The sequence below is a fragment of the Mesoplodon densirostris genome, chromosome 3, assembly GCF_025265405.1.
Source record: "Mesoplodon densirostris isolate mMesDen1 chromosome 3, mMesDen1 primary haplotype, whole genome shotgun sequence".
Lineage (NCBI taxonomy): Eukaryota > Metazoa > Chordata > Mammalia > Artiodactyla > Ziphiidae > Mesoplodon > Mesoplodon densirostris.
In genome coordinates this window covers 50505042-50529097 of record NC_082663.1, presented here as the reverse complement: position 1 = coordinate 50529097, position 24056 = coordinate 50505042, and the positions used below count along the sequence as shown (strand labels likewise).

General features: G+C 38.1%; 2 protein-coding genes across 4 annotated transcripts in view; one reads left to right on the top strand and one right to left on the bottom strand.

Moving 5' to 3' along the window:
• Positions 1-2206: 2206 nt before the first annotated feature.
• On the top strand, positions 2207-13264 carry DIMT1 (DIM1 rRNA methyltransferase and ribosome maturation factor). 2 transcript variants are annotated; one of them, XM_060092930.1, is made up of 12 exons: positions 2209-2429; positions 2788-2861; positions 4002-4088; positions 5835-5896; positions 5981-6074; positions 6164-6213; positions 7838-7961; positions 8098-8190; positions 9061-9125; positions 9761-9824; positions 11077-11183; positions 12711-13264. In XM_060092930.1, the coding sequence occupies exons 1-12, from the start codon at positions 2351-2353 to the stop codon at positions 12751-12753; spliced, it is 942 nt and encodes a 313-aa protein (XP_059948913.1). In that variant the 5' UTR covers positions 2209-2350; the 3' UTR covers positions 12754-13264. The 2 variants fall into 2 exon arrangements, with proteins under 2 accessions (XP_059948912.1, XP_059948913.1); XM_060092929.1 differs by lacking the exons at positions 11077-11183; positions 12711-13264 and having other exon boundaries at positions 2207-2429; positions 9761-10048.
• The window catches only part of KIF2A (kinesin family member 2A), a 78610-nt gene continuing 67668 nt past the window's right edge, over positions 13115-24056 (bottom strand). For both annotated transcript variants that reach the window (XM_060092927.1, XM_060092928.1), the window contains exons 18-20: positions 21376-21477; positions 18837-18972; positions 13115-16111 (exon numbers count right to left, since the gene is read on the bottom strand). In XM_060092927.1, coding sequence (XP_059948910.1) covers positions 16026-16111; positions 18837-18972; positions 21376-21477 — 324 coding nt within the window. In that variant the 3' untranslated portion in view covers positions 13115-16025. The remainder of the gene's footprint in view (positions 16112-18836; positions 18973-21375; positions 21478-24056) is intronic.

Genomic DNA, 24056 nt, shown 5'->3' with positions numbered 1-24056 from the left:
GTGATCTTGCATTCCTTCTGTCAAGAAAAAGCAAGGTCGGGACTTCCCTGGTGGTGCAGTGGTTAAGACTCCGCCTGCCAATGCAGGGGACACGGGTTTGATCCTTAGTCCAGAAAGATCCCACAGGCCGTGTAGTAACAAAGCCCATGTGCTGCAACTACTGAGCCCATGCGCCACAACTACTGAAGCCCATGCGCCTAGAGCCCGTGCTCTGCAACAAGAGAAGCCACCGCAATGAGAAGCCTGTGCACTGCAACGAAGACCCAACACAGCAGGCAGAAAGAAAGGAAGGAAGGAAGGAAAGAAGGAAGAAAGAAAGGAGGAAAGGTGACAGAACTAAGGAAACTAGGCAATTTCACTGTAATAAATAACAAATATAAAAAAAGAAAAGAAAAAGCAAGGTTTTCTGCTGAGAAGGAGCTGGGGAGGTGGTAGGGCAGGAGGCCTGAGAAGAATTAAGATTTGAAGATCCTTTATGGAGAATGGGAGAGGAAGATTAGAGGGAGTTCAAGAGCTGGCTAGGCAGGGTTCAGAATCCAGCTAAATGTGGAGCCCGTGAAGGTCGCCTACAGGTACTGTTGTGTGAGCTCCGGCAGTTCTCACAGCTGGAGAGGAGTGGAGAGGGAAAATGGTTATTTTGATTCCTCAGTGACCACCATTGCTCCTTGGGATAACATTTGAGGCCCTTCACCCTAAGTTTCTATTTACATTACCTGTTTACTTCTCAGCTACACCAAGTTTCTTTTTCTTCCTTAAATACCCTTATATCTTGACTTTGTTAGTACCGTTCCCTTTGAATTCTCAAAATTTCCCTGGCTAATTTTTGGTTCTCTTTTAAAGATTCAGCTCAAACATTATATTTTGAAAATGTTCCCCAGTTTCCTCAAGTATTAGCCATAGTGCTAAGATCATGCCTCTTTTAAAGCACACTGTCTTTGGAATACAGACCTAGGTTCAAGATGCAGCTGCCATTTACTGTGTGATCTTGAGCAAGATATTTAACATTTTTTTTATACTTCAGTTTCCTCATCTGTAAAATGAACACAATGATAAGCCCCTGTTTTAGAGAACTGTTTGAAATGGTGAAATAAGATATCAGCAAATGGTGCTATGTCTTCCTCTATTGATAGAAATTTCTTTAAAAGCAGGAATCAGGTCATGTTCATTCTTAAATTCCTAACACTTGACAAAGTGCCTGGCACACTGTAGATTCTCCAGAATTGTGGAATAAATTAATGATCAATGGAATTAAAGAGGTAGTTGATGATGCTACCAGGGTATACAAAATTTTTTTCCTAAATTAGAATTACAGCAAAGAAGGAGCAAGGCTTGGGAAGGCTCACAATCAATTGTGCAGGAAAGAAAGTCAGCTTTGGTAAAAACATAAAAAGATTGTTTCTACAAGGAAATAAGGTACACACAGAAACATTAAAAACTGAGAACCATTACACTGGCAGGCAAAATAGACATGGACATTGGATTCATGGAACTTACAGTCGGATACATTTTCCTATCACAATACCCAATGCATAACAATTACCACATTTACAGAGTTTCGGACTTTTTGTCTAACTCTCAGTAGAATAAACTTTGAGAAGAGCAGTTTCCCATTTAACTTTGAATCTCTAGCACCCAATAGTGTTTAATACACAGCTAGAGCTCAATATGGAAAAGTTTAGGAAATTAATGACGTGGCACAGAAGGAAGAGAAGCAACTAGTAGCTCTAGTGGAACTAGAAAATTACATTCTCAGAGTTACTTTCCACAACTCAAGCAGCGGAGAACTCACTCCCCTAGAGGAGCAAGCTCCTCTTCCCAAGTTCCTGGGATTCTCACCCTACGATCGGCTGGGAAACAGGAGCGAGGCACGTGACAAAAAGAAACCTTCTTTGGATTTCAGCGGTTCCAGAACCTGGCCTGATGAAGCATCCACAGGCCTAACTGCGTTAATATAACTCAAACTTCCTCCACAACATTGAGGTACCACACCAAAACCTGTTTAACGAATTCGGTGTGGGTAGGGGCGAGGCCCCGCCCCCGATTCCAAATTAGCCAATACAAGCTGCCAGAATCGGTAGCGCGGTGTCTTCTGGGATCTGTAGGCTTCCGAGGCCAGGCTTTCTCTCAGCTTATGACTTCAATTCCCGGCGGCCAGCGGGCCCCAAGGTCGGCCCTCTTTCTGGGGGCGCACCACGGAGCAAACCAGTGGGCGGGTCCTCGCCCCTCCCAGACCTGGCCAGAACCCGTGCTGTTAGTGCGGGCCGGCGATTCTCACGTGGTTCGGTGACTCGCGGTTGCAGGCTCCGGTCTTCTCTAACTTCCCCGGCCTGTGGGCCTGCTGCCTGCAGAGATGCCGAAGATCAAGTCAGGGGCGAGCGGCCGGCGCCGCGAGCGGCAACAACAACGCCGGGAGCTGAAGAGCGTAGGAGGTGGGGACAGCCGGGAGAGAGCTGGGGTCCGTCGGGTTCGGTGTTCCGGCAGGACCGAACCCGGGGCGAGGACGGAGTTCTGGGCCGGGACAGTGAGACCAGGCGTGGCCCGTGCTCTGGGAGCCGCGCGAGTCCCGGGTTTCCCGCAGCGCGGGCCGCAGGCCCGGCGCGCAGCCTCTTGCTTCCTTTCCAGCAGAAGGGGTAAACTGAAACAGTCTGTCATCCCGGCTCCAAGCGTGACGTTTGGTGGCTCTCGTTGGCGCACATACTTTAACCCAACTATCCTGCTTTCTTCTCTGGGATGGTCCAATATTTGATTTTAGTTGGGAAATTAAGGCTATTTCATGTTTTCTTCCAGGACTCATGTTCAACACGGGGATTGGGCAGCACGTTTTGAAAAATCCTCTCATTGTTAACAGCATTATCGATAAGGTGGGTGTGGAAGAGGAGAGGGAGAGAGTTATTGGGTTACTGATTTTATTCTTAGGAATATCTAAGCATAGAAAGGATGCCTGGCACAAAATAGATGCTGTATAAATACTTGTTGAATGAATTGAGGAACTGTGTAGGATTCACAAGCTGTCTTCAATATGATTTGCTTCCTTCTGTGGGTCTCGGCTTCTCCTGGCTCCAAATTCTTTTATCTTTCTGTAGATTATTTACTTCTTAGCTTGACATTTCTACTTGTTCGATTCCAGATTATTATTCTTTTATTCCCAATCACTTTTTCTAGGCACCATCTATCACTGTTAATTTTTATTTACTCCAGACCCTAAAATTATGTCTAAACAGACACCTTTGGAAGTTTGTTCTCCAGAGAAACCTATATGGTATAAGCCAATGCCACATATAAACTCTTTGGAGTTTTCTTCTGTATGGGTTATTGATGTTCTCTTATTGTTTTGGATGATTGGGTGCTAGGACAAGAAACACAGGTGGTGCAAATTACTTTCAGGATTGCAAAGGAAGCATCCTGGAACTGTAGAAAGAACATTACATAGGTAATCTCGACTTAGTGTCATTTACAAAATGAGAGTTGGCCTAGCTTTTTAACCTTTTTGGCTCATGGATTCCTTTGAGCATCTGATGAAGGCTATGAACTGCAGCTGTGTGCATACAGACACCAAGTTTTGTGTACGATTTCTGGATACTCCTGCATCCCTGAAACCATACATGGATGTAGAATTGAGAAATACTGGTACAACGTGTTATGGTTCTCAGGCAAGGTCATCATTTTGACCTTTCCAGTTTGAACTTGGTGGTAACAGAGTTGGTAACAAGATGCTGTTGGAATCATTTCAAAGGTAGAAAGCAGAATGCAACTCTCAGAAAGAACTGCTATTCCTGCTTTTCTGACTCCTAACTATTGCCCCAAGTTAGGAGAGGTGTTAGATTTCCACTTGCACCTAATGTTAATGAGATAAATTTGTTAAGCACGTAGATCATGAAGGAATCTTCTAAAAAGGGAGTCAGGATAAGATCTAACTGAGCACTTTTGAGTAAAGATATTCAGTGTAAATTAAATTATAACAGATGTTCCTGTAAAGCTAAAGTGGTTGTGCTTGCTTGTAGGCTGCCTTAAGACCAACTGATGTGGTGCTGGAAGTTGGACCTGGAACTGGCAATATGACTGTAAAGTTGCTAGAAAAGGCAAAAAAGGTAAAAAGAGGATTTAATGTTTGGTATCAGAAATTACTATGTGAGCAAGCTCAGGTGGCTTACAGATCTATTTAATTAATTGCTCCTTTGCTAGAAACTATCTTAGAAAATATGAGTGAACTGGGTGAAGGGGGTCAAAAGGTACCAACTTCCAGTTATAAAATAAGTAAGCCGTGGGATGTAATGGACATCGTGGTGACTATAGTTAACAGCACTTTGTAGTATATTTGAAAGTTGCTAAAGAGAGTAAAAGTTCTCATCACAAGAAAATAAAATTGTAATTATGTGGTCATGAATGTTACATATATCTAATCATCATGTTGTACACATGAAACTAATGTAATGTTATATGTCAGTTGTATCTCAGTTTTTAAAAATGGATTAAAAGAAAAAGAAAATATGGGGTATATCAATCAGGAAAACAAACCACATTGGATATTTCAATACAGGGAATTTAATATAGGGAATTGGTTACATGGTTACTAGAGGACTAAGAGAAAAAATGGGAACACTGAGGTAACCCAATAGTGGTAATTCCAAAGAGCAGCTACCACCTCTAGGCTCAGGGGAACAAAGCACAGCAGTTGGAGTCATTGAACCTTAGGACTTTGGAGGAGATCTAGCACAGGCCTCTGAGATTAGGGTGTCACCTGGCCACTGCTGGTACCTTCTTTGTCTCTTGGCTTACCTAGTTCCAGTTAAATTGGACCACTGTTGTGTCCCTGATGGAAGTAGGCAACACATTTTAAAGAACTTATCTGAAGAGAGCTCAATGAAGAGACCATTGACAAAATGTGGGAATGTTAAGGGAACCAGTAAACATTAGTGAAAAACCTAGGGACTAGCAACAACAGGAAATAGTTACTATCCAAAGACCTCAAGGGGCAAGAGGAGGGAAGTGTGTTACCGGAGCCCAGTTAAGAGCAGGAGCCATCGAACAGGGGCCACTCATAGCAGAACACAGCCGCTGCCAAAACTTGTGCAAGGCACGGGCAGACATTAGGAAATACTCAGCGTTGCCCCTTGCACCGGTAATGCCTTTCATCAGGCCATTGCCTTTCAGTAGCCAATCCCAACCAGAAGTCAAAGGGCAACGGAGCTGAACTGTATCACCCTACAGGCACAGAGAAAGCTGGAGAATGGACCTGGGAGCTAAACAGACTAAACGGCACATGTATCTACTCTGTAGATGTGGTCTTTCTGGAAGTCAGTAAAACCTCAGCTTATATTGAAATAAAATTAAAATTTTAGCCTATCTGGTATCCCTTTTCGTTTACTTGAGAAGTTATCTGTGCTGTATGTTCTGGATCTTAGTAGATGAGAAAAGTGATATACTCATTCCAGGAGCAGTTGCTTTGTGTGCTTCTAAGAACATTTACTACAAAGACATATTGTGTATTTTTTTCGTCATCAGTTGAGTTACAAAGCGTGGAGTTTTTATGAGCACAATATTCTGTTAGTTATTTGGGTAGAATGCTCACATAATCTGGTTGTCTACTTTTCTGGGTGGTGTTTTTGTTGTTGTTCCCTTAGCCCCATTCCCACATTTTGTAAATACTCTCTTCATTACATTCTCTTAAATAAGTTCTTTAAAATATGCTGGTAGAGTACAATTGAAGGAATATTGATGGTAAAATTGGGAAAAGGAGTTTAATTCATTTAAATCATGTAAGTTTCCATTGAGATAACAGGAAAAGATTTATACTCCATAATTAACCTAAAAAAAATTTTTTTGTTTTAATTTAGGTAATCGCCTGTGAACTTGACCTAAGGCTAGTAGCTGAACTTCACAAAAGAGTTCAGGGCACGTGAGTATACATAATAGAATTAAAGTGCATTTCAGTCTCATGAAACAATATTCTTTTTAATTGCTTTTCTTTTCTTATTATCAGGCCTCTGGCCAGCAAACTTCAAGTAATGGTGGGTGATGTGTTGAAAACAGATTTGCCATTTTTTGATGCTTGTGTGGCAAATTTGCCTTACCAGGTATGTTTTCAAAATGTAGGGAACATTATATATACTAAATTGTTTTCTGGTGTGTCTTTCCCAGAACTAACTAGTTAATTCTCTTACAGATCTCTTCTCCTTTTGTCTTCAAGCTGTTGCTGCACCGACCTCTTTTCAGGTTTGTGACAAGAAGAACAAAGTTACTACCAAATCTTAGGAAAATTGACAGTTTAGGCCATGAACACAGACAGCCAAAGATTAAGGTTAATTCAGCTGAAAAACTACTGGAGAATTTGTTTTGTAGAAAATACCAATTTGTGTGCCGCTTTCTCTCTTCCTCTCTCTCTTTTTCAGTTGCCAGAGTTATTTGGGGGAGGTGTGGTCTAAGTCCTGCTCCTGAGACCAGGTGGTGTTTCCCTATTTTCTCATGCTCTTGCCATTAGCTCAGGTCAAACTTTCTATTACCTTACGTCTAGATTCTTACAGTGGCCTCCTAACTGGTTTCTAGTACAGTCTGTATCAGTAGTTTTCCAATCGCAGGTCAAAAACTCCTTTGTAGTTATAAAATAAATATAGTGAGCCATGACTGTCATTTTTTTTTAATTTATTAAATTTATTTATTTTTGGCTGCGTTGGGTCTTCATTGCTGCATGTGGACTTTCTCTAATCGTGGCGAGCGGGGGCCACTCTTCGTTGTGGTGCGCGCACCTCTCATTGCGGTGGTTTCTCTTGTTGAGGAGCACAGGTTCTAGGTGCATGGGCTTCAGCAGCTGTGGCACACGGGCCCAGTTGCTCCATGGCATGTGGGATCTTCCCGGACCAGGGCTCGAACCCATGTCCCCTGCATTGGCAGGCAGACTCTTAACCACTGAGCCACCAGGGAAGCCCCATGACTGTCATTTAGAAAAAAATGGACATGGAATAGAATATATCAGAGGGCATTCAGCGCATGTCATCGAGGTGATTATAGTTTCATGAAACTTTTTGTTTGAGTTCCCTAAACATATATAGAGAGAGATATTTGTGGCAGGTGTTGCAACGTCAAATGTCCTTCTTAGTGTGACTTATTGTCAAAAAAGTTTGAAAGTCAAGTCCCAGCTTTGAAGGTGCTCTTCTCCTGTTCAGGAGCCTCCCCCTTGCTTGCTGAATAAAAAGTCCACTTTCCTTAACCTGTTAAATCAGGAGGACACTGATGTCACAATCTGCCCCAGCTCTTCCACAGGGATGTTTACCACCCCATGAATACAGTTCAGCTACTGAACCAGTTTTGTTCGTTTGGGTTTGTTTCGGTTTTTTAAATATTTATTTGGCTGTGTCGGGTCCTAGTTGAGGCACATAGGATCTTTTGTTGTGGCACCTGGGCGCCAGAGCGTGCAGGCTTAGTTGCCCGGTGGCATAGTGGGATCTTAGTTCTCCAGCCAGGGATCGAACCTGCATCCCCTGCATTAGAAGGCAGATTCTTAACCACTGGACCACCGGGGAAGTCCCTGGGTTTTGTTTTCCTAGAGGGGCTTATGGACTAGTGCGGATCTGAAATACTTTCTCATCTGATCATTGAGGGCTTACATTTGCAAGGGGTTGGAGCTACGGCCATTACACAATGAAAAACAAAGGCAGCTGGATCATTTTGTGGTAATAAAGCTCAGGTTGAAAGTGTTCTTCTCCCTTCTGGCCAGCTGGACTAATTATTAACCCCAGATATTGCTTTGCTCTATTTCCCACTTAAGAAAAGTCATTGCAGTTAAAATACATTTATAGTTGAAAATGACCTTGTTCCTTATTCCTTTCTGCTGTCTTTTCAGATGTGCTGTACTTATGTTTCAAAGAGAATTTGCTCTCCGGCTGGTTGCAAAACCTGGAGATAAGTTATACTGCAGACTGTCAATTAATACACAGCTATTAGCACGTGTGGACCATCTAATGAAAGTATGTGACTGTTGTTGAAATAATGTGGCTTAACTCATCCTTGAGCATCTAGCTGTGCCTTCTGGGAGGAAATCATATTTGATTACTATTTAAAGTTGTTTTTGAGAGGACTCCTTAAACATTTTCTGATTAATAGGTTGGAAAGAATAACTTCAGACCACCACCCAAGGTGGAATCCAGTGTCGTAAGGATAGAACCTAAGAATCCACCACCACCTATCAATTTTCAGGTGAGGTTAAAATAACTAGGTCATTCAGTAAAGGGGGAAAAAAAGTCCAACCTGGAAGATGTGTGTCTGTAGCAACAGAAAGGTAATGAGTCAACCTAAATGTCTAAACAGGAGAATGTTAATTATGATACATCCCTGTGATGGAGTAGATGGAATTATATGACCCAAGATAGTTGTTGAGGACCTCAAGAGCATGGAAAATGTTTGCAAAAGGTAAAAAGATTAGAATGCCATTGCAACTTGCTGAAGATTATAGCTATGGAAAACATGTATCTATTTGAATAAGACATGGGAAACAAGATAAAATGAAAATAGTTGTGTTAAATAGTATAAGTAACACTTTTTAATCAAAATTCTGATTTCTGCCATTTAAAAAGAGAAGAAAGCCAGATGATTTGATGTAAAACCTTACTGCAATCACATGGGATAAAAACGTGATTGCTTGTGTGGTCAGTAACTGGTGGCAGTGGAGTGGTTGTCAGTTATTCCTGCAAGGCTTGCTTAGGTGTATTGCACAGGCTATATTCTAAATCATGTCTGTTTTGAGTTTTTTGAAAATGATACTTAGATTTAAATAAATGCCATGTTCTTTGTTCAGATGTGGAACAAATATATATTCTTTTTCTATTTTTAAAATTGAGGGTAAAATATTCAGTGAGGTGCACAGAAGTGTGAAAATCAAGTATGCATCTTACTTTTGCATGTGTGTGCCAGCCAGATCAAGGTATAGAACATTTTCATCAGTCCAGATATAGAACATTTTCATCACTCCATCACTCCTTTCATTTTTATATATTAACACAAAATAATACCTAGTAGGTATAGGCAGGGTTTAATACTCTGTAAGAAAATATCCATCTACTGTTTCAGGAATGGGATGGCCTAGTAAGGATCACCTTTGTTAGGAAAAACAAGACACTGTCTGCTGCATTTAAGTAAGTATTTTACTAATTTATGATATATGAGGGATCAGTGCTTCAGATACTGTGCTAAGTGCTAGAATTTGGTCCTTTTTCCTGAACAGATACCCTAAAGCATAAACATGATCCATGTCCAGATGCATTTTTATCTTTTTAATTTTGTACTTTGGGAGGCAGGAGAATTTAGTGAAGAAAAGTTCCTGGACTTGGGAATTAGATCAGGGATTTTTTGCAAAATGGGAAAAAAACAAAAACTGACCACACATCCTGCCTAGTTTTTCCTTGGAAAGATGAGGTGATGATGGACCCCTTCCACATTTTTGAAAGATTCATGGCATTTTAACTTGGAAAAATATAACAGCAATTTGGGGCCCAAGGTCAAAAGAAAGGTGAAAGCCACAATGAAAAAACATGTTTGTAGATGATGTTTTGTGGAGTCTAGAACTTCTTTAAGAATGTGAGAGATGATTATCAGGACTTTTTAAATATTAGTAGTTGCGATTATTTCAGAAGTTTAGATATTCAGCACCTTTTTTAGTTCCTTAATTTCGCCATATGGAACGTAGATTTAATCTTACAATAAACTTAAAGAAAATTACTTATAATCTGATTTGGGAATAATAGTGATATCATGTCTTTATGTAATACAGGTCAAGTGCAGTGCAACAGCTACTGGAAAAAAACTACAGAATTCACTGTTCGGTCCATAATATTGTAAGCAGAAAATGTTTCTGTTGTTTCAATAATTTGTTGTGTTCTAAAATGTCCCTCTATTTCCTATTCTGTTTCATATATCATTACAAGATTCTTAATTTTGAACATTCCATAGGATCCTTAAAAGACAGTATGTCATGTCTAACTAGCACTAGAACTTGAATTCTAACAGGTCAGTGCTGCTATGTATTTTGCAGAATATATCTGAACACCCTTGAATACTCCACTCCATCCTCTTACTGAGGTTTTTTTTTTTTTTTGCCATAAAAAGATTCAGTTGAATCATAATTTTCTCAAAGTTTTAAGCTTGTGTAACTTACTCAGCTTAAAATAATTGTGTACCATTTGCTAGCCTTTGAATTGTGGCCATCCCTTCTTGCTTGTTGCTTACGTAGCAATTACAAATTTAAAGTTATTATTTTCTCAGTGACTTTTTTTAGTACCCAGAAATTGAAATAATTAGAACAAAGTATGAGATAAATAGTAGATTTCTGGTTGTGAACCTCATGTCTCTGTATTATAGTATCTGTGCAACATGTTCTTTAACTAGTTGTGTGTGTGAGCACACATAGACATATCCATATATAATGACTGTGATGTTTGATAACTTTTTAGTTCTTTCAAGCTAATTAAATGGAGCGGACAGATAAAAGCAAATTTCCTTTGTATTTTTTTACTCAGATCTTACATGGTTTAATGTACCACATTGCTACCTCCATTTTATGAATAAAGTCATTGAACATCTACCTACATAGGAAATACTATGCTGGATTAAGAAAAGTTTTTAGATGAAAGATGTGAAGTATGAAATATTCTCAAGGGTTGGAGAGGCCATCTATGAGAAAAACTTAACTAGCTGGTAAAATGAAATTTGTACCAAGGATATGTTACTTTTAAAGAAGTAACAATTGCTGTAAAATTTATTTTATAGCTTTAATTACTTTGTGTTATAAAGTACCTTGTGACACCTGAAACAACTATTTCAGAATTTCTAAGAAGAAAAAGGGCAATATACATGATTTAATTCATTCAAGGTCTTCTGTGTATTTGGTATATGCTAAAAAATCAACCACTTAACTAATGAGAGATCCAAGTCTTAATCTGCACAAACAGGCTTTCCAAAACTATCATGAACAGATAAGGTGACTGTTTATGACTTACTGAACTAAAAAAAAAAAAAAAAAAAAAAAAAGAGTCAAAGTGCCTTCATTAAAGATATGTTGTTCATTTATTCTGAATCTTATATTGATAGATAATACCAGAAGATTTCAGCATAGCAGATAAAATACAGCAAATCCTAACCAGCACAGGTTTTAGTGACAAGCGGGCCCGTTCCATGGACATAGATGATTTCATCAGGTAACTACATTTTCCTTTTCCTACATTTTTACATATCTTTACTATGACACCTTCAGATTTAGAAATTTAAAGGCTTTTAAGTGGTATAAGGTGCTACCTGGGAGTTATTGCATAGCACTTCCATGGTATGGAATAGTATTTGGTGTAGAAGACGGAGGCTAGTTAGCTGCAGCAGAACGAACACTTTCTGTAAGAACAGCGGTGGAGAACAGTCCGAGCCTGGAGATAACCTCTGTGGCAATGTGTGTGGTGGTGTGCATGCTCCTCCCCTCTAGCCCCCTCCCCCAACTCCCATTCACAGTTAGTCTTAACAGTTTGTCTCTTGAAAGTAGCCTGTAAGGTAAAAGAATCATAATATGTATAGTTGGGTCTTTTTTCTTTATTGAGAATAGCTTTTAAGTATGAAATAATATTAGTTACAATCATATCTGGTTCATTTCTAACTGGTTCAGTAACTTATTTTGTGGACTGAGGCAAGTTCCACACACCTGAAACAAAAGAAGGGTGTCATAATTAACTGGGCAATATAGACCGAAATTTGTTTTCCTTGGATTAAGCAAGTAAGTCTTAGGAAAGCAGAGTAAGGCGTCAAATTACCCAGGTAATTATTAACCTGTATTCATTGTTTTTAATCACTAACACTCTGATTTCCTAACTAATAAACCATAATTTTTTTCCTGTTTATCCAATTCATTTTTAAAGCTTCCATGGTCTAGAGGCTGATAAAAAAGAGGGTAGATTGTTATAAAAGTCATTGGTTTGACTTTTCTATGCTAGAAACACAGTTGTATGTAATTGAGACAAATGGTGCTTATATTTTATTGGCAGGCTAGCAGTACTACTGAATCTTTATTAGATGTTAATCCTAGGAGTTGAACATTATTCATAAGTATCCGTCTTCCTTTTTCAGATATCTTAACCCATCTCGATGGTTCTTATGGGCCATTCTGAAAATAATCTCAGGCAGGAGGTCTAAGTAGAAATATTTCATCTTATGTTCCTTCATTCTTATTAATCTTCTTCAAGGTTACTAAACATGCAGTTTGCTAACTAGGATCTAATAAGTACACAGGTATCCAGAGAGAAGCAGTATTTAATGTGAAACTCAGTAACAGTGAACTCAGAGAGGAAGAACGGACACATGAGATTAGCCATTCATCTCTCTCCTGCCTCTAATTCCAAACAGCTTCACATTCACTTACCAGGTTGAAATGGAACAAGGGCCAGTGTCCTCTTAGGCCAGGGATAGTGTAGGTCTAAGATCATTTTAGTTAAATTCATCATGCCTTAAGACATACAGGCTGTGACAGAAGAGGCACCAAGATGATGTGGTTTTAACCAATACACATCTCATAAATTTAGTTGAAGAATAAAGTTTCTTTAATGACTAGTGTTAGGAGTGGGTGGGCTTCACAGGTTTGCTGATGTATTTGTGTTTTAGAATTCATGGTATAGGGACTATGTATGCACTGTTACTTGCTACAAACTAGCATTTCAATACCATCCCATTTTGGTTTCTTTTTTCAGATTGCTACACAGATTCAATGCAGGAGGTATCCATTTTTCTTAGGTATCTGCAGAAGAGAAGTTTCCAAACTCAACAAAGTAGAATTATACGTTCTTAATAATTTGAGAAGATGAACTATGCTTGGACACTATGTGCTTGACTATTTTTGATTTACTACTGTTGTCACCATTTATGACTCTGAATTTTTAAGGAAGGAAGTCAGTTCTAACTATACAGGTTGTTGCTTTTTTGGTTTTGGTTTGATTTTAATATATAACATAGGGCAGGGTCCAATTTATACGTGATACTCTTCAAGTTTAAGAGCCGCAGACACGCACAACTTTACACTTAAAAAAGTTATTTCTAACAGTGTATTATATAAAGATGTTACACTAATATTTTCTATGTTATATATTACTGTGAGAACCTTTTTTTTTTAGGATTTTAGCTCTTTAGGCCTTTGTTCTTCAAGTCATAAAGTTAAAATATGCTTAATTTAGTCACATATTCCCCATACCATTTCTTCTTGTTATTCATGTATACAGTAAAGCGATTGTTTCCCTGTTTCCTAAAATGTTATTTTGCTTCTCTCGTTCTTTCTCTGTTTATCCTATGTAATTTCTATCACTGCCTACCCCTTTAGCAATCCTGCAACTAACAGGCTAGGGTTCTAGGTAAGCCTGAGTCTGCTACTGCCACCACATGGTGCCAGGCATACTACTACTGGGCATTCCTTACTTGTAAATGAGGATGCTCAGCTAGAGTGAAAGGAACTATAAGATTGTAGGTTTTTTCTTAGGGAGATAGTCATAGATTTAAAATTTCAAAGGGTTTTATAAATCAACACTGGCTTTAAAGTTAAAATCCAAATTATTTTAACAGAGGTACACTGAGTGAACCTAGAAGGAAAAGACAGGTTGTTTGCATAAACAGTTTTTAGAAATCTGGCTTCAAAGTGATATATTAAAACATTCCTATATAACTAAAATAATGTATATTTTTAGTTAATTATTAATAGGGATATCAGCTTTCAAGTCTGAGAAAGTAAAGAATGTTTAATCCAGATCCAAAAAATTTAAGTTATTCTTTAAATAATAACTGCACAAAGCCACTTTTGTTACATAAATACTACATAATTAAGAGTAGGTTTTTTTAATCTCACAAAACTACTTAATTAGCAAAGTTCACTTGTACCATCTCTAGCCTTAAAGGAAAATTTAAATTTAAGATTTAATTCAGCTTTCCCTCTTATTTCCCTGTCCTCCTATGGACTGCTGAGTTTCAGTCCCTTTTATAACCTTCAGATTTCCCTATCTGTAAAACTGAAGGAATGGATTATACTACCAAGATCTTTTCTGGTACTTATTTTTAATATACCTTGAATACTAATCAGAGTGAAGCCATTATAGTATAAGGCAGTACATTTCCAACTGAGGAGACCTTCCAGAGATAGTACCCTTCTAATTTAAGTAATAAATTAAGACTAATCTGTTGTGCTTTAAAATGAGTAAATTCACATATCTCTTTATGTCCTCTGAAGATCGGTTAGGCTCAGAAACTACCTTTTTAAACAGCCTCTGTAAGGTCAATGGTAACAGTTCTCCATTCTTCCTCTTCTCCTTGAAATAAACACAAATAGAACATCTTACAGCTGCAAGAAAACCTGAGTCCCTTCCAAAACAAAGGTGATTGTATTGAAGTAAACTGTCTCGAAAACTCATTCCATAGATTTAATAATAAGCACACTGTGAAAATCTACACTTGTTCTAGATTTCAAGTTTACAGAGGAGCTTTTCACCATGGTGTTAGGATTTCCCACAGCGACCTTCTGAGTTCTGTGGACAGTGAAGTAGGGAATCTGGCTCATGTGACTCTATTCATAGCTTCCCATTAGCCCATATGAATGAGCTGGTAGTTCCCTCGAGTAAATCAAAACAAGACACCCTTGGGAGACTTTGTTGTTGTTGTTAATGTACTCCTAGACACTATCCTGGGAACTGAGGGAAAACTCCTAGAGAGAGAGATAAATCTTCTAACAAAATATTTACATGAGAAGTGGCCGGTTTTCTTCCTTGGAATAGCAATCTGTAAAAATAAGTGCCACCATTTAAAAAGCAGCATGCCCTAGATGAAGTGATTGGTGAGAATTTAGTGATTCTCATCAAATAATGGTGAAACATCATACATTAGGTAATGGGTGGAGCTTGGGTCAGATCTGCCTTTTAAGGCAAAGTCATCTCTTTCTTAGCTTAAATTCTTTTTCAAGAGAGTTATGTACTGTCTATACTTGGCTTAAACTAACAGTTCTATTATGGACTACTTTCAATGTACATGTACATATTCATGCATCAGAAGCCAATTTCCTTTAACAGTACCATTTAAAAGGTACATTTTGGGGTGCTAATGGACACTTCAACTTAAGTAATGGTATTGGTAAAGATCAAATTGCACTATTAGTCTTGTTAATACCACACTGGAACACACACTGCATATATATGTATTATCCTAAGATAAAACTCTTTTCAGAATTTCATTACTTTTTATTATACACCAACTAGTTTATATTTTAGTTCTTTACAAAGAAAATGCTAAGAAAATTATAACCACATGTTATATGGTTTTAAAATCATAATTCCAGATTTTTTTACATATAAGATGGAATGGTCCAGCAGCTATGTCCACTGTCACAGACTTTAGTTCCATTCAATGATATGGCACATCCTGCAAATCTAGTCACACACAAAAAATGTCTCAATTACAGTAAAAATGTACACAAAGGTAATTTACAATGACAAATAAGGAATGTAATTTATCTTGGCTGTGCTTCAGAAATTTAGGGTCAGTAGCCTTAGTCAAGGCACAAAGCAGGAAGAGGTGAGCACAGCTGTTTCTAGAAGTGGGCAAGGTATGTACAATCACTGATGAGGTATGCATGCACGCAAAGGATTTAAAACTGCTCAGTCTTGCTATGAAAATTGAACTGAGTTAAAAGGAAATGCTGTGGTTTCCCCCTACTATTCACCTCTGGATCAAGTCCACAATCGTACTTCATCATACAGAAAATAAAATTGGCAAGGATCTTCAAAAGTAAATCACTATGTGGGTAAATGAAACAAAATGCTTCACTATTCCCAAACCTTGGTTGTGCCTCCTGGACTAGAAGCATCTTGTAGACAAAGGAGTGTTTCACAAAACTGAAATGTCATTCAGGTTGAAGGGACAAGACATTTTCCACAGACACTTAAAATTTCAAACTTTCGAATGGCCCTTACAGCTGAACCATTGTATGTTACAGTAGCGAGGGTTCTGGGAATCCTTTAGCAGCAAATGCTGATTTAAAGGGCACGGGGTCTCTTCGGGTTGATTTGCTTGCTGGCCTGTTCTTCCTCTTGTAGAGCTGCACGAAAAGATTTCACTTTATCTTGGAAAAAGAAAAGAACAAGGGAATAAGTTTTGCATTACATGCAATGCAGCACACAACTTTATGGGTCCTATCAAATCAGCTCTCTTATTAACTCAGGATTTTTCCTTCTTTGTTGTCCGGAAACTCAGAACAGTGCTCAACTATAGCAACAGACTCAGATTCCTGGAAATACTTGTGGGGTTTTTTTTATCCTCAACAGATTTCTGTTCTATTTGGCACATTTTACAGCATTCAATTTTAATTTATTTGAATTCCTTTTTGCAGTGTAAAGAGGCTATATATGTGTGTAAAGTAGACATTTCTTCTCTCAATATTAGAAAATGTCTACTCCCAATTCCTATTTTACCTTTTTAAGCTATGAAATTTTAAGATTATTTGAGTTTTTAAGAAAACGTGTCATTTTTTCCTCATCAGGGATAGCAAAAGGGCATGATGGGGAAGGGAAATTAAAGGACACATTTCTTGGCCTTACAATTCTGTCCTACTGTCTATCGTGCACTGATTCAGTCACTTAAGAGTAAGAAATACGTAAGTAAAAATTGGAGGAGGCAAATAACAGCTGTGTGAAGATGAGAAATCCTTCTGTAACAGTGGTTCTCAATTTGGGAGTGATTTCCGCTCCCCTCCCGGGGACATTTGGTAACGTCTACAGACATTTTTGATTGTCACATTGGGGTGGTACTACTGTCATCTAGTCAATAGAGACCAGGGATGTTTGTACGCATCACACAATGCACAAGAGACAGCACCTTCCAACAGTTTCCCAACTTAAAATGTGCAAAGATTATGGCTTTCAGAAAAAAGGGGAGATATAAAGTTGGAATCTCAATTTCTTTCCCCTCTTCCTAAGTAAAACCATGTTGAAAAAGTTGACTTTTTTCTCTCAAGGAATTAAGGAGACTGAAGTAAATTTTACTAGTTCTTTCCAGCATTAAATTGAATAAATAGGTCATTTTAAAAACAAAACACCTGAGTAATAAGACTTGCTGATACACTGTGGTTAATCACTTCAACTCTGTAACTAGTTTTTCTATCAATAAATTGTGGTTATTAAAAAAAAAAAAAAGTTGACTTTTCTGAAATTTAGAAAGGAATTTAAGGGGACTTCCCCAGTGGTCCAGTGGCTAAGAATCTGGCTTCCAATGCAGGGGACACGGGTTAGATCTCTGGTTGGGGAACTAAGATCCCACATGCCATAGGGCAACTAAGCCTGCACCGCAACTAGAGAGAAGCCCGCGTGCCGCAATGAAGACCCAGCACAGCCAAAATAATAAAAAAGAAAAAAGAAAGGAATTTAAGGACTTCTGGATTTGATGCCTGGTAATATAATAGCTCTCAAACTTCTTATGTTAATAACAAAATTATCTCTGGATGGTAAAAAAAAAAATTTTTTTTTCTAAGGAAGGACTGAATAATATCTAGGTAGTAATTTCTTCAAAGTTTGGATATGCTTGCTTATACATGAATCCTGAGAAAATTAAGGAAAGGAACTAAGTTGAAAGCTACATCTTACAAAGAAAAAAAATTAGGATGCATTGTGATCTGTCTTCTGAATAAAATGCATACCAAAAAAGCTGCTTGTGCATTATGACAGATTAGAAAAATGATCAAAACACTTTAAATCAAGGCTTGAATATGAAGAACATGAAAACCAGCAAATTTTAGAAACCCTACATCTGCACAAACAATTCTAAATTGGCAAAACGGTCACTGCTGACTCTATAGGATATGATTTCAAATAACCAACTTTACAAAGAACCTAGTTTAAAAAATTTGAAGCAGCTTGTTTGATGCTAAAAACTAGCAACTTCAGTCTGGTTTCATGTTGCATTGCATGCACACACAAAGAAACCTACTTGCATATAAATGAACATAGCTAATTTGCCAAAGCCTAAGAAATCACATACAATACGTGCTTATCTGAAGCTGCAGAGATAAGCTAATTAAAAAGCCAAGAAGCCATGGCATGTAGGTAAACCACATGCCTCCCTTCATAAGCAAAGTAGAAAGAGTTGTTTTGAAACCTTCCCCTTCATTTTTTTTTTTTTTTTTTTTTTTTTTTGCGGTATGCGGGCCTCTCACTGTTGTGGCCTCCCCCGTTGCGGAGCACAGGCTCCGGACGCGCAGGCTCCGGACGCACAGGCTCAGCGGCCATGGCTCACGGGCCCAGCCGCTCCGCGGCATATGGGATCCTCCCAGACCGGGGCACGAACCCGTATCCCCTGCATCAGCAGGCGGACTCTCAACCACTTGCGCCACCAGGGAGGCCCTCCCCTTCATTTTTTAAAACAAGTGTTCAAAGGAAAAACATGACAATATGCACAGAAAGGAGATGCACATAGGAGGCTATAGAAAGATGACCCGTAATAGACCTAAACCAAGGAAAATAATTCTGAAAAGCATCGGCCCACCAAACTAAAACTCTGAATGGGTATACAAAATTTACAAACTTGTTAAAATATATTGTCCCTCTTTAATCATAAGAGGTCTTTACCTTCTCCAAAGACTAAAAAAAAAAGATGACTAGAGAGCACTTGAAATGATTTTTCATGTTTCATTTTTAGAAAAATCAGAATGGTTCGTTGGTCTTCAGTACCTCTACAAAGATGTTAAATGTACCCATAATTTTCACTTCAGATATCTTCTTACAATATGAAATCCTCCCACTAATTACATACAAATATTAGGCAGATTTCAAACACTAAAATGAAAAAAGAATTACCCCGCAGCTCAGTTAAAATGTCTATTTTTTGCTCAAGAATAGCTTCAAGTTGCGTAGCATATGAATCTACATCATAGTCTACTTCTTCAGTCATCTCTAGGAGAGCCTTTTCATCTTCTAACCATCGAATAGATTCCTAAAATGACCAAGAAAAAAAAAAATCAATAATCCAATGAGCCAATTTATAAGATAGAAACCAATTAATAAATTTCATGTTAATATAATCAAACATACTCAAGATGGTATTCTCTAAAATATTAATAACCATAAACCATCTTTACTTATAGAGTAAAATTAAGAAATATTTCCTTAAATTTGAACACAAACACCACTGTGACAGGCCAAGCAAGATGACTTCATTTTCCTATTGTTACACACACACACACACACACACACACACCAATAAGTCTCAAACTTCAACAGCTGTCCCTAAAACAGAGCGACAACGGGTGTAATAATAAAGTTACTGATCAATCTGATGAGGCCTATGGGAGCCCAGAATTTGTAAATCATCTGGAATTAACATATCCATTTGGGGCCTCACAGTGGGTGAGCCAAGAGGTAATCCTAAATTCTACACACTAGCTCTTCAATATTATTGACCGTAAGGGAACACTGGATAGCCCTTTTTTTTTGGCCGCACCATGTGGCTTGCAGAATCTCAGCTCCCTGACCAGGTACTGAACCCGCGCCCTCCACAGTGAAAGCGCAGAGTCCTAACCACTGGACTGCCAGGGAATTCCCAGGATAGCCCATTTTAGAAGAGTCAAATGAACCACTAAACAGTAGCTACTTAGTACTATTCATAAATGCTTCAGGGAAACCATTCCTTTTTTAAAAAAAAATAAATAATTAATTAATTAGCTATGTTTGGCTACGTTGGGTCTTCATTGCTGTGTGCAGGCTTTCTCTAGTTGCGGCGAGCGGGGGCTACTCTTCGTTGCAGTGCCCGGGCTTCTAATTGCGGTGGCTTCTCTCGTTGCAGAGCATGGGCTCTAGGTGCACGAGCTTCAGTAGTTGCAGCACACAGGCTCAGTAGTTGTGGCTCGCGGGCTCCAGAGTGCAGGCTCAGTAGTTGTTGCGCATACCTCATTCTAACAAGGCATTCACAAGTCTACTGCTGGATTCCAAGACAATTCAATTGTGCTGCACACGCAACTGTTCTATAAATGTACCAATTTAGTTCTGACTCATCAAGTATAAATTTGAGTTTGAAAGCCTCACCTGACTGAGTTTTATGGGTGTCCATATTGTTCTAACAACTTTCTTAAATTACAAGTGTCCTTTTTTGATTTAATCTAAATACCTAGGCCTCTGAAGAGATTCCCATAATACGGATTTGACTAAAACTGCAACAGTTTTAATCAATGTATACCCTATTCTGAAGTTAAACAGTTCTCTTATGTTTTTGAGACCTTCATCCAAGTGCTTGAATGGCGAGAGCTGAGGAATGTTAATGTTTGTTTACAGATAAATGAAGATTTCTTCAACATCAGAGAAGGAATATAGGTTAACAGGACGAAGGATTTATACACTGTGGGAAGGGGGCGGGGGGCAACCTGACTGTACAGTCTCCATAAAGATGTTCAAAATTATCTTCACTTCCTCAAAGGTATCACCCTCCAGAATATTTCCTCTTTTTTTAAAAAAATTAATTTATTTTATTCTAATTTTTGGCTGCGTTGGGTGTTTGTTGCTGCATGCGTGGGTGAGCAGGGGCTACTCTTTGTTGCAGTGCGTGGGCTTCTCATTGCAGTGGCTTCTCTTGTTGGGGAGCACGGGCTCTATTTGCGCAGGCTCAGCAGTTGTGGCTCACAGGCTCTAGAGCGCAGGCTCAGTAGTTGTGGCGCATGGGCTAAGTTGCTCCACGGCATGTGGGATCTTCCCAGACCAGGGCTCAAACCCGTGTCCCCTGCATTGGTAGGCGTTTTCTCAACCACTGTGCCACCAGGGGAGTCCCCAGAATATTTTCTTGTTTATAAAAAGGGAGAGGGGAGGATCGTATGGTAAAAGGTTTTTTTAAATAGGTTTAACACACAATGGGATAAATACCTAAGGAGTTACTGCTATAGGAAGGGATATAATACCCCTCAGTCATCTGCCACTGACAGCTCAGTCAGTACAGTAACTCTCCTGAAATACTCCTCCTTTCCTGCAAAGACTGACTCTTCCTCAATTGTTCTGATACCCTTTAGAAGAGTTTTTCCTACTGCTGTCAAACAAACTGGCCTACCATGAAGAAAGGGGTAGTGGAGGGTAGAAGTTCAACTCCTCTATAAACGGACAACTGACAAAAGCAAATGAATTGGGAGAAGAGAAGAAATAAACTAGATCTTTCCATCACAGCTGCAAAGAAAGTTTGTTTGTAGTGATCATTCATTCTATTCAAAATTTACTGTGTCATATGCCCTACAAATACACATATACTTACACATAAACAAGTATTATTTTTAGATTAGTGTGATACTCAAAGAATTACAAAAGTTGGTAGTTAATTTTTCTAGAGAAACATTTGATTAAAGATTCTGTCTTACTTTACCTGGAACACTGCCCTGTGATCTTCTACAACTTGTTCTTCCATTTCTACCATTTGTGAGACAGCTTCGTGGAAAGTAAACAACTGTGGAGAAACCTCTTCTTCCTTAAAATAAAAATAGTTTAAAAATTATGACATAAGTTTATATTTTAAATGTTATAATAAAAAAGTGGTTTTTTTGTGTCATCTACAAAAATACAACTTAGAAATTGAGGACGCTTGAATGTTAAAGACAACTAAAACAAAACATGAAAGGCAAAGCCACAATTTCTTTTTATGGGTCAAAAATATTTAACATAACACTCAGTAAGACAAACTTAAACACATCAGTAAGAGACAGTTTTCACTTATCCCAAGCTTTACCGCAGAATTACTGTAAAAAAGCAATCTCTTTTGGAGTGCAACTTTTCAAAAATACATTTATCACAGGCTAGAAATATACTGAAATATTTCCTCAGTGTTGTTTACTTTCCCTAACAATTTAATTCACATATATGTCTTAAATTTCTTTTCACTAGAAGAGAGATGTAAACATAATATCTTTCATGACTGTGACTATCAAATTGGTATTCTGAAGGATTCAACTCTTACTAAATTTTAATTTCTGAATTGCATTCTACAATTTACTTACTGGTTTTTACAGAAATTTTAATGGACAATTCACAACTTTATCAACAAAAACTCACATATGTATATGCAACATATATTTTGGTCCTACATCAAGTCAAACTTCTCTGGCCTTGCTTTCTTTTTTGAGCTTCCTTCCCAACTCTAACATCTAATGATTTATTTCATCAAAATGTGGCTGTAGTGATTGAGAAGTACCCTTAAAATTGTTTTATAAAATGTAAGAAAAGCAACATTTTTCAAATAAAATACACAATTCTAAATATATGTGTATATTTTCGTTAAATTAAATATTATAAGTAGACTTTGACTTATTTGACTCTTTCCTCAATAAGCTGCCATCCCTAAAAGTTTATATAATCAAGTTGGCTAAAGAATTTTTTATTTTCTCTTTGGGAAAAGAGCCATCTGCTTTTAATCAGGACATGCAGGCATGATTCTCTCATATTCTCTGTCCTTCTGGTAAACACACAGTCAACCACCTTTACTCATTTTATCTGCCCACTTCACTGCCAATCCGAGAATGTCCTGTCTTTTCTCTGCTTCAAGATATTATGCAAACTCCTATCACTTCCATGCAGCCCACTCAGAATACTTTTTGTTTATACAACTACTTATGGAATTCTAATGCACTTGATTATCCTCTAGTTTGTCTACCTGTATTACTTTTTATCTCCAGGGCATGTCCTGGACACTATCCCATTTTAATCTACCTTGTTAAAATTTAATATAGCAATAAGAATATGTACATAGGCACCAATACTTAACTAAAGGCTAATGCTGAACCATCTCAAGACAGTTCCTTGGGGAAGGCAAAGTTGAAAGAAATCCACTCTCTCATATATAAGGGAGGTTGCAAGAACCCATGATGTCATGCTTAAAGCCTTTGGATTAGTTCTGGTCACCTAGCCAACCTCTCCAAATTAAGGTCCTGCAAAGATCCAATAGATGCAAGAATAAAATGTGAGAGATCTGCTATAGGGAGTGCCTATCTTGTTCTGGTTTTCCATATCTCTGGAGGCACCGTATCTAGGAGCAATGCAGGGTTTGCTTTAAGGATTTTTTTTTTTTTTTTTTTTTTGCTTTAAGGATTTAAAAAGCAACTGCAGTCTCTTTCAAACGTTTTGGGGACGGGGATAGACTAACGCCAGGATTTCATTTTTAGTTCTTTATCCTCTATGGTTCAAAGTTCAGAACTCTTATTTTAAACCAGGTTTCTTAACTTCGACACTACAGACATTTTGTGGGGGAGGAGGAAGGCTGTCCCTGTGCATTGTATGATGTTTAGCATCATCCCTGGCCTCAACCCACTGGATGTTAGCAACACCATCCCACCTGTGACGACCAAAACTGTCTCCATACATTTTCCCCTGGAGAGGGGCTAAGTCACTCCTGGTTGAGAACTGCTGCATTGAGTCCTACTTTGTAGAGTATTTTGAAATATGATAACAAAAAGTAAGATATCCGTTTGTTTACTCTAGAATATTTTGGACTTTAAAATACCTGCTGGAAGTATAAAAATATTAACTTAAGTTATACTGTTTCCAAAGAATATCTTATTGCAGCAAGCAATCAATTTAGCTGACCTAAGATTTCACTCTGGTATAAGAAAGACCCAGATATCAATCCTGCTGGGCTTCAGTACTTACTACTTGTATGATCTTAGTCAAGTGAAAAACAGGGATAATTATAGTACCTACCACACTGAACTGTGAGGACTATACCAGATCATAGATGCCTAGCAAATATATGTCATGAAGTAAGCAACTAATAAATGCTACCTTCTATCATTATAAGAAAATGCCACCATAGGATTCTTAGTGGGAAAAGAATGATACAAAACTATATAGATTATACATTTAAAAAATGAAGTTAAATAACTATGTGAAAATGTGTTTGTACTTTTTTGTTCTTTCTTTAGACCTCATTGTCCTTATGCAGTGGGCACATATTATTATTATTATTTTTTTTTAAGAATTACATTTTTATTTAACATTTTATTTATTTATTTATTTATTTTGCGGTATGCGGGCCTCTCACTGTTGTGGCCTCTCCCG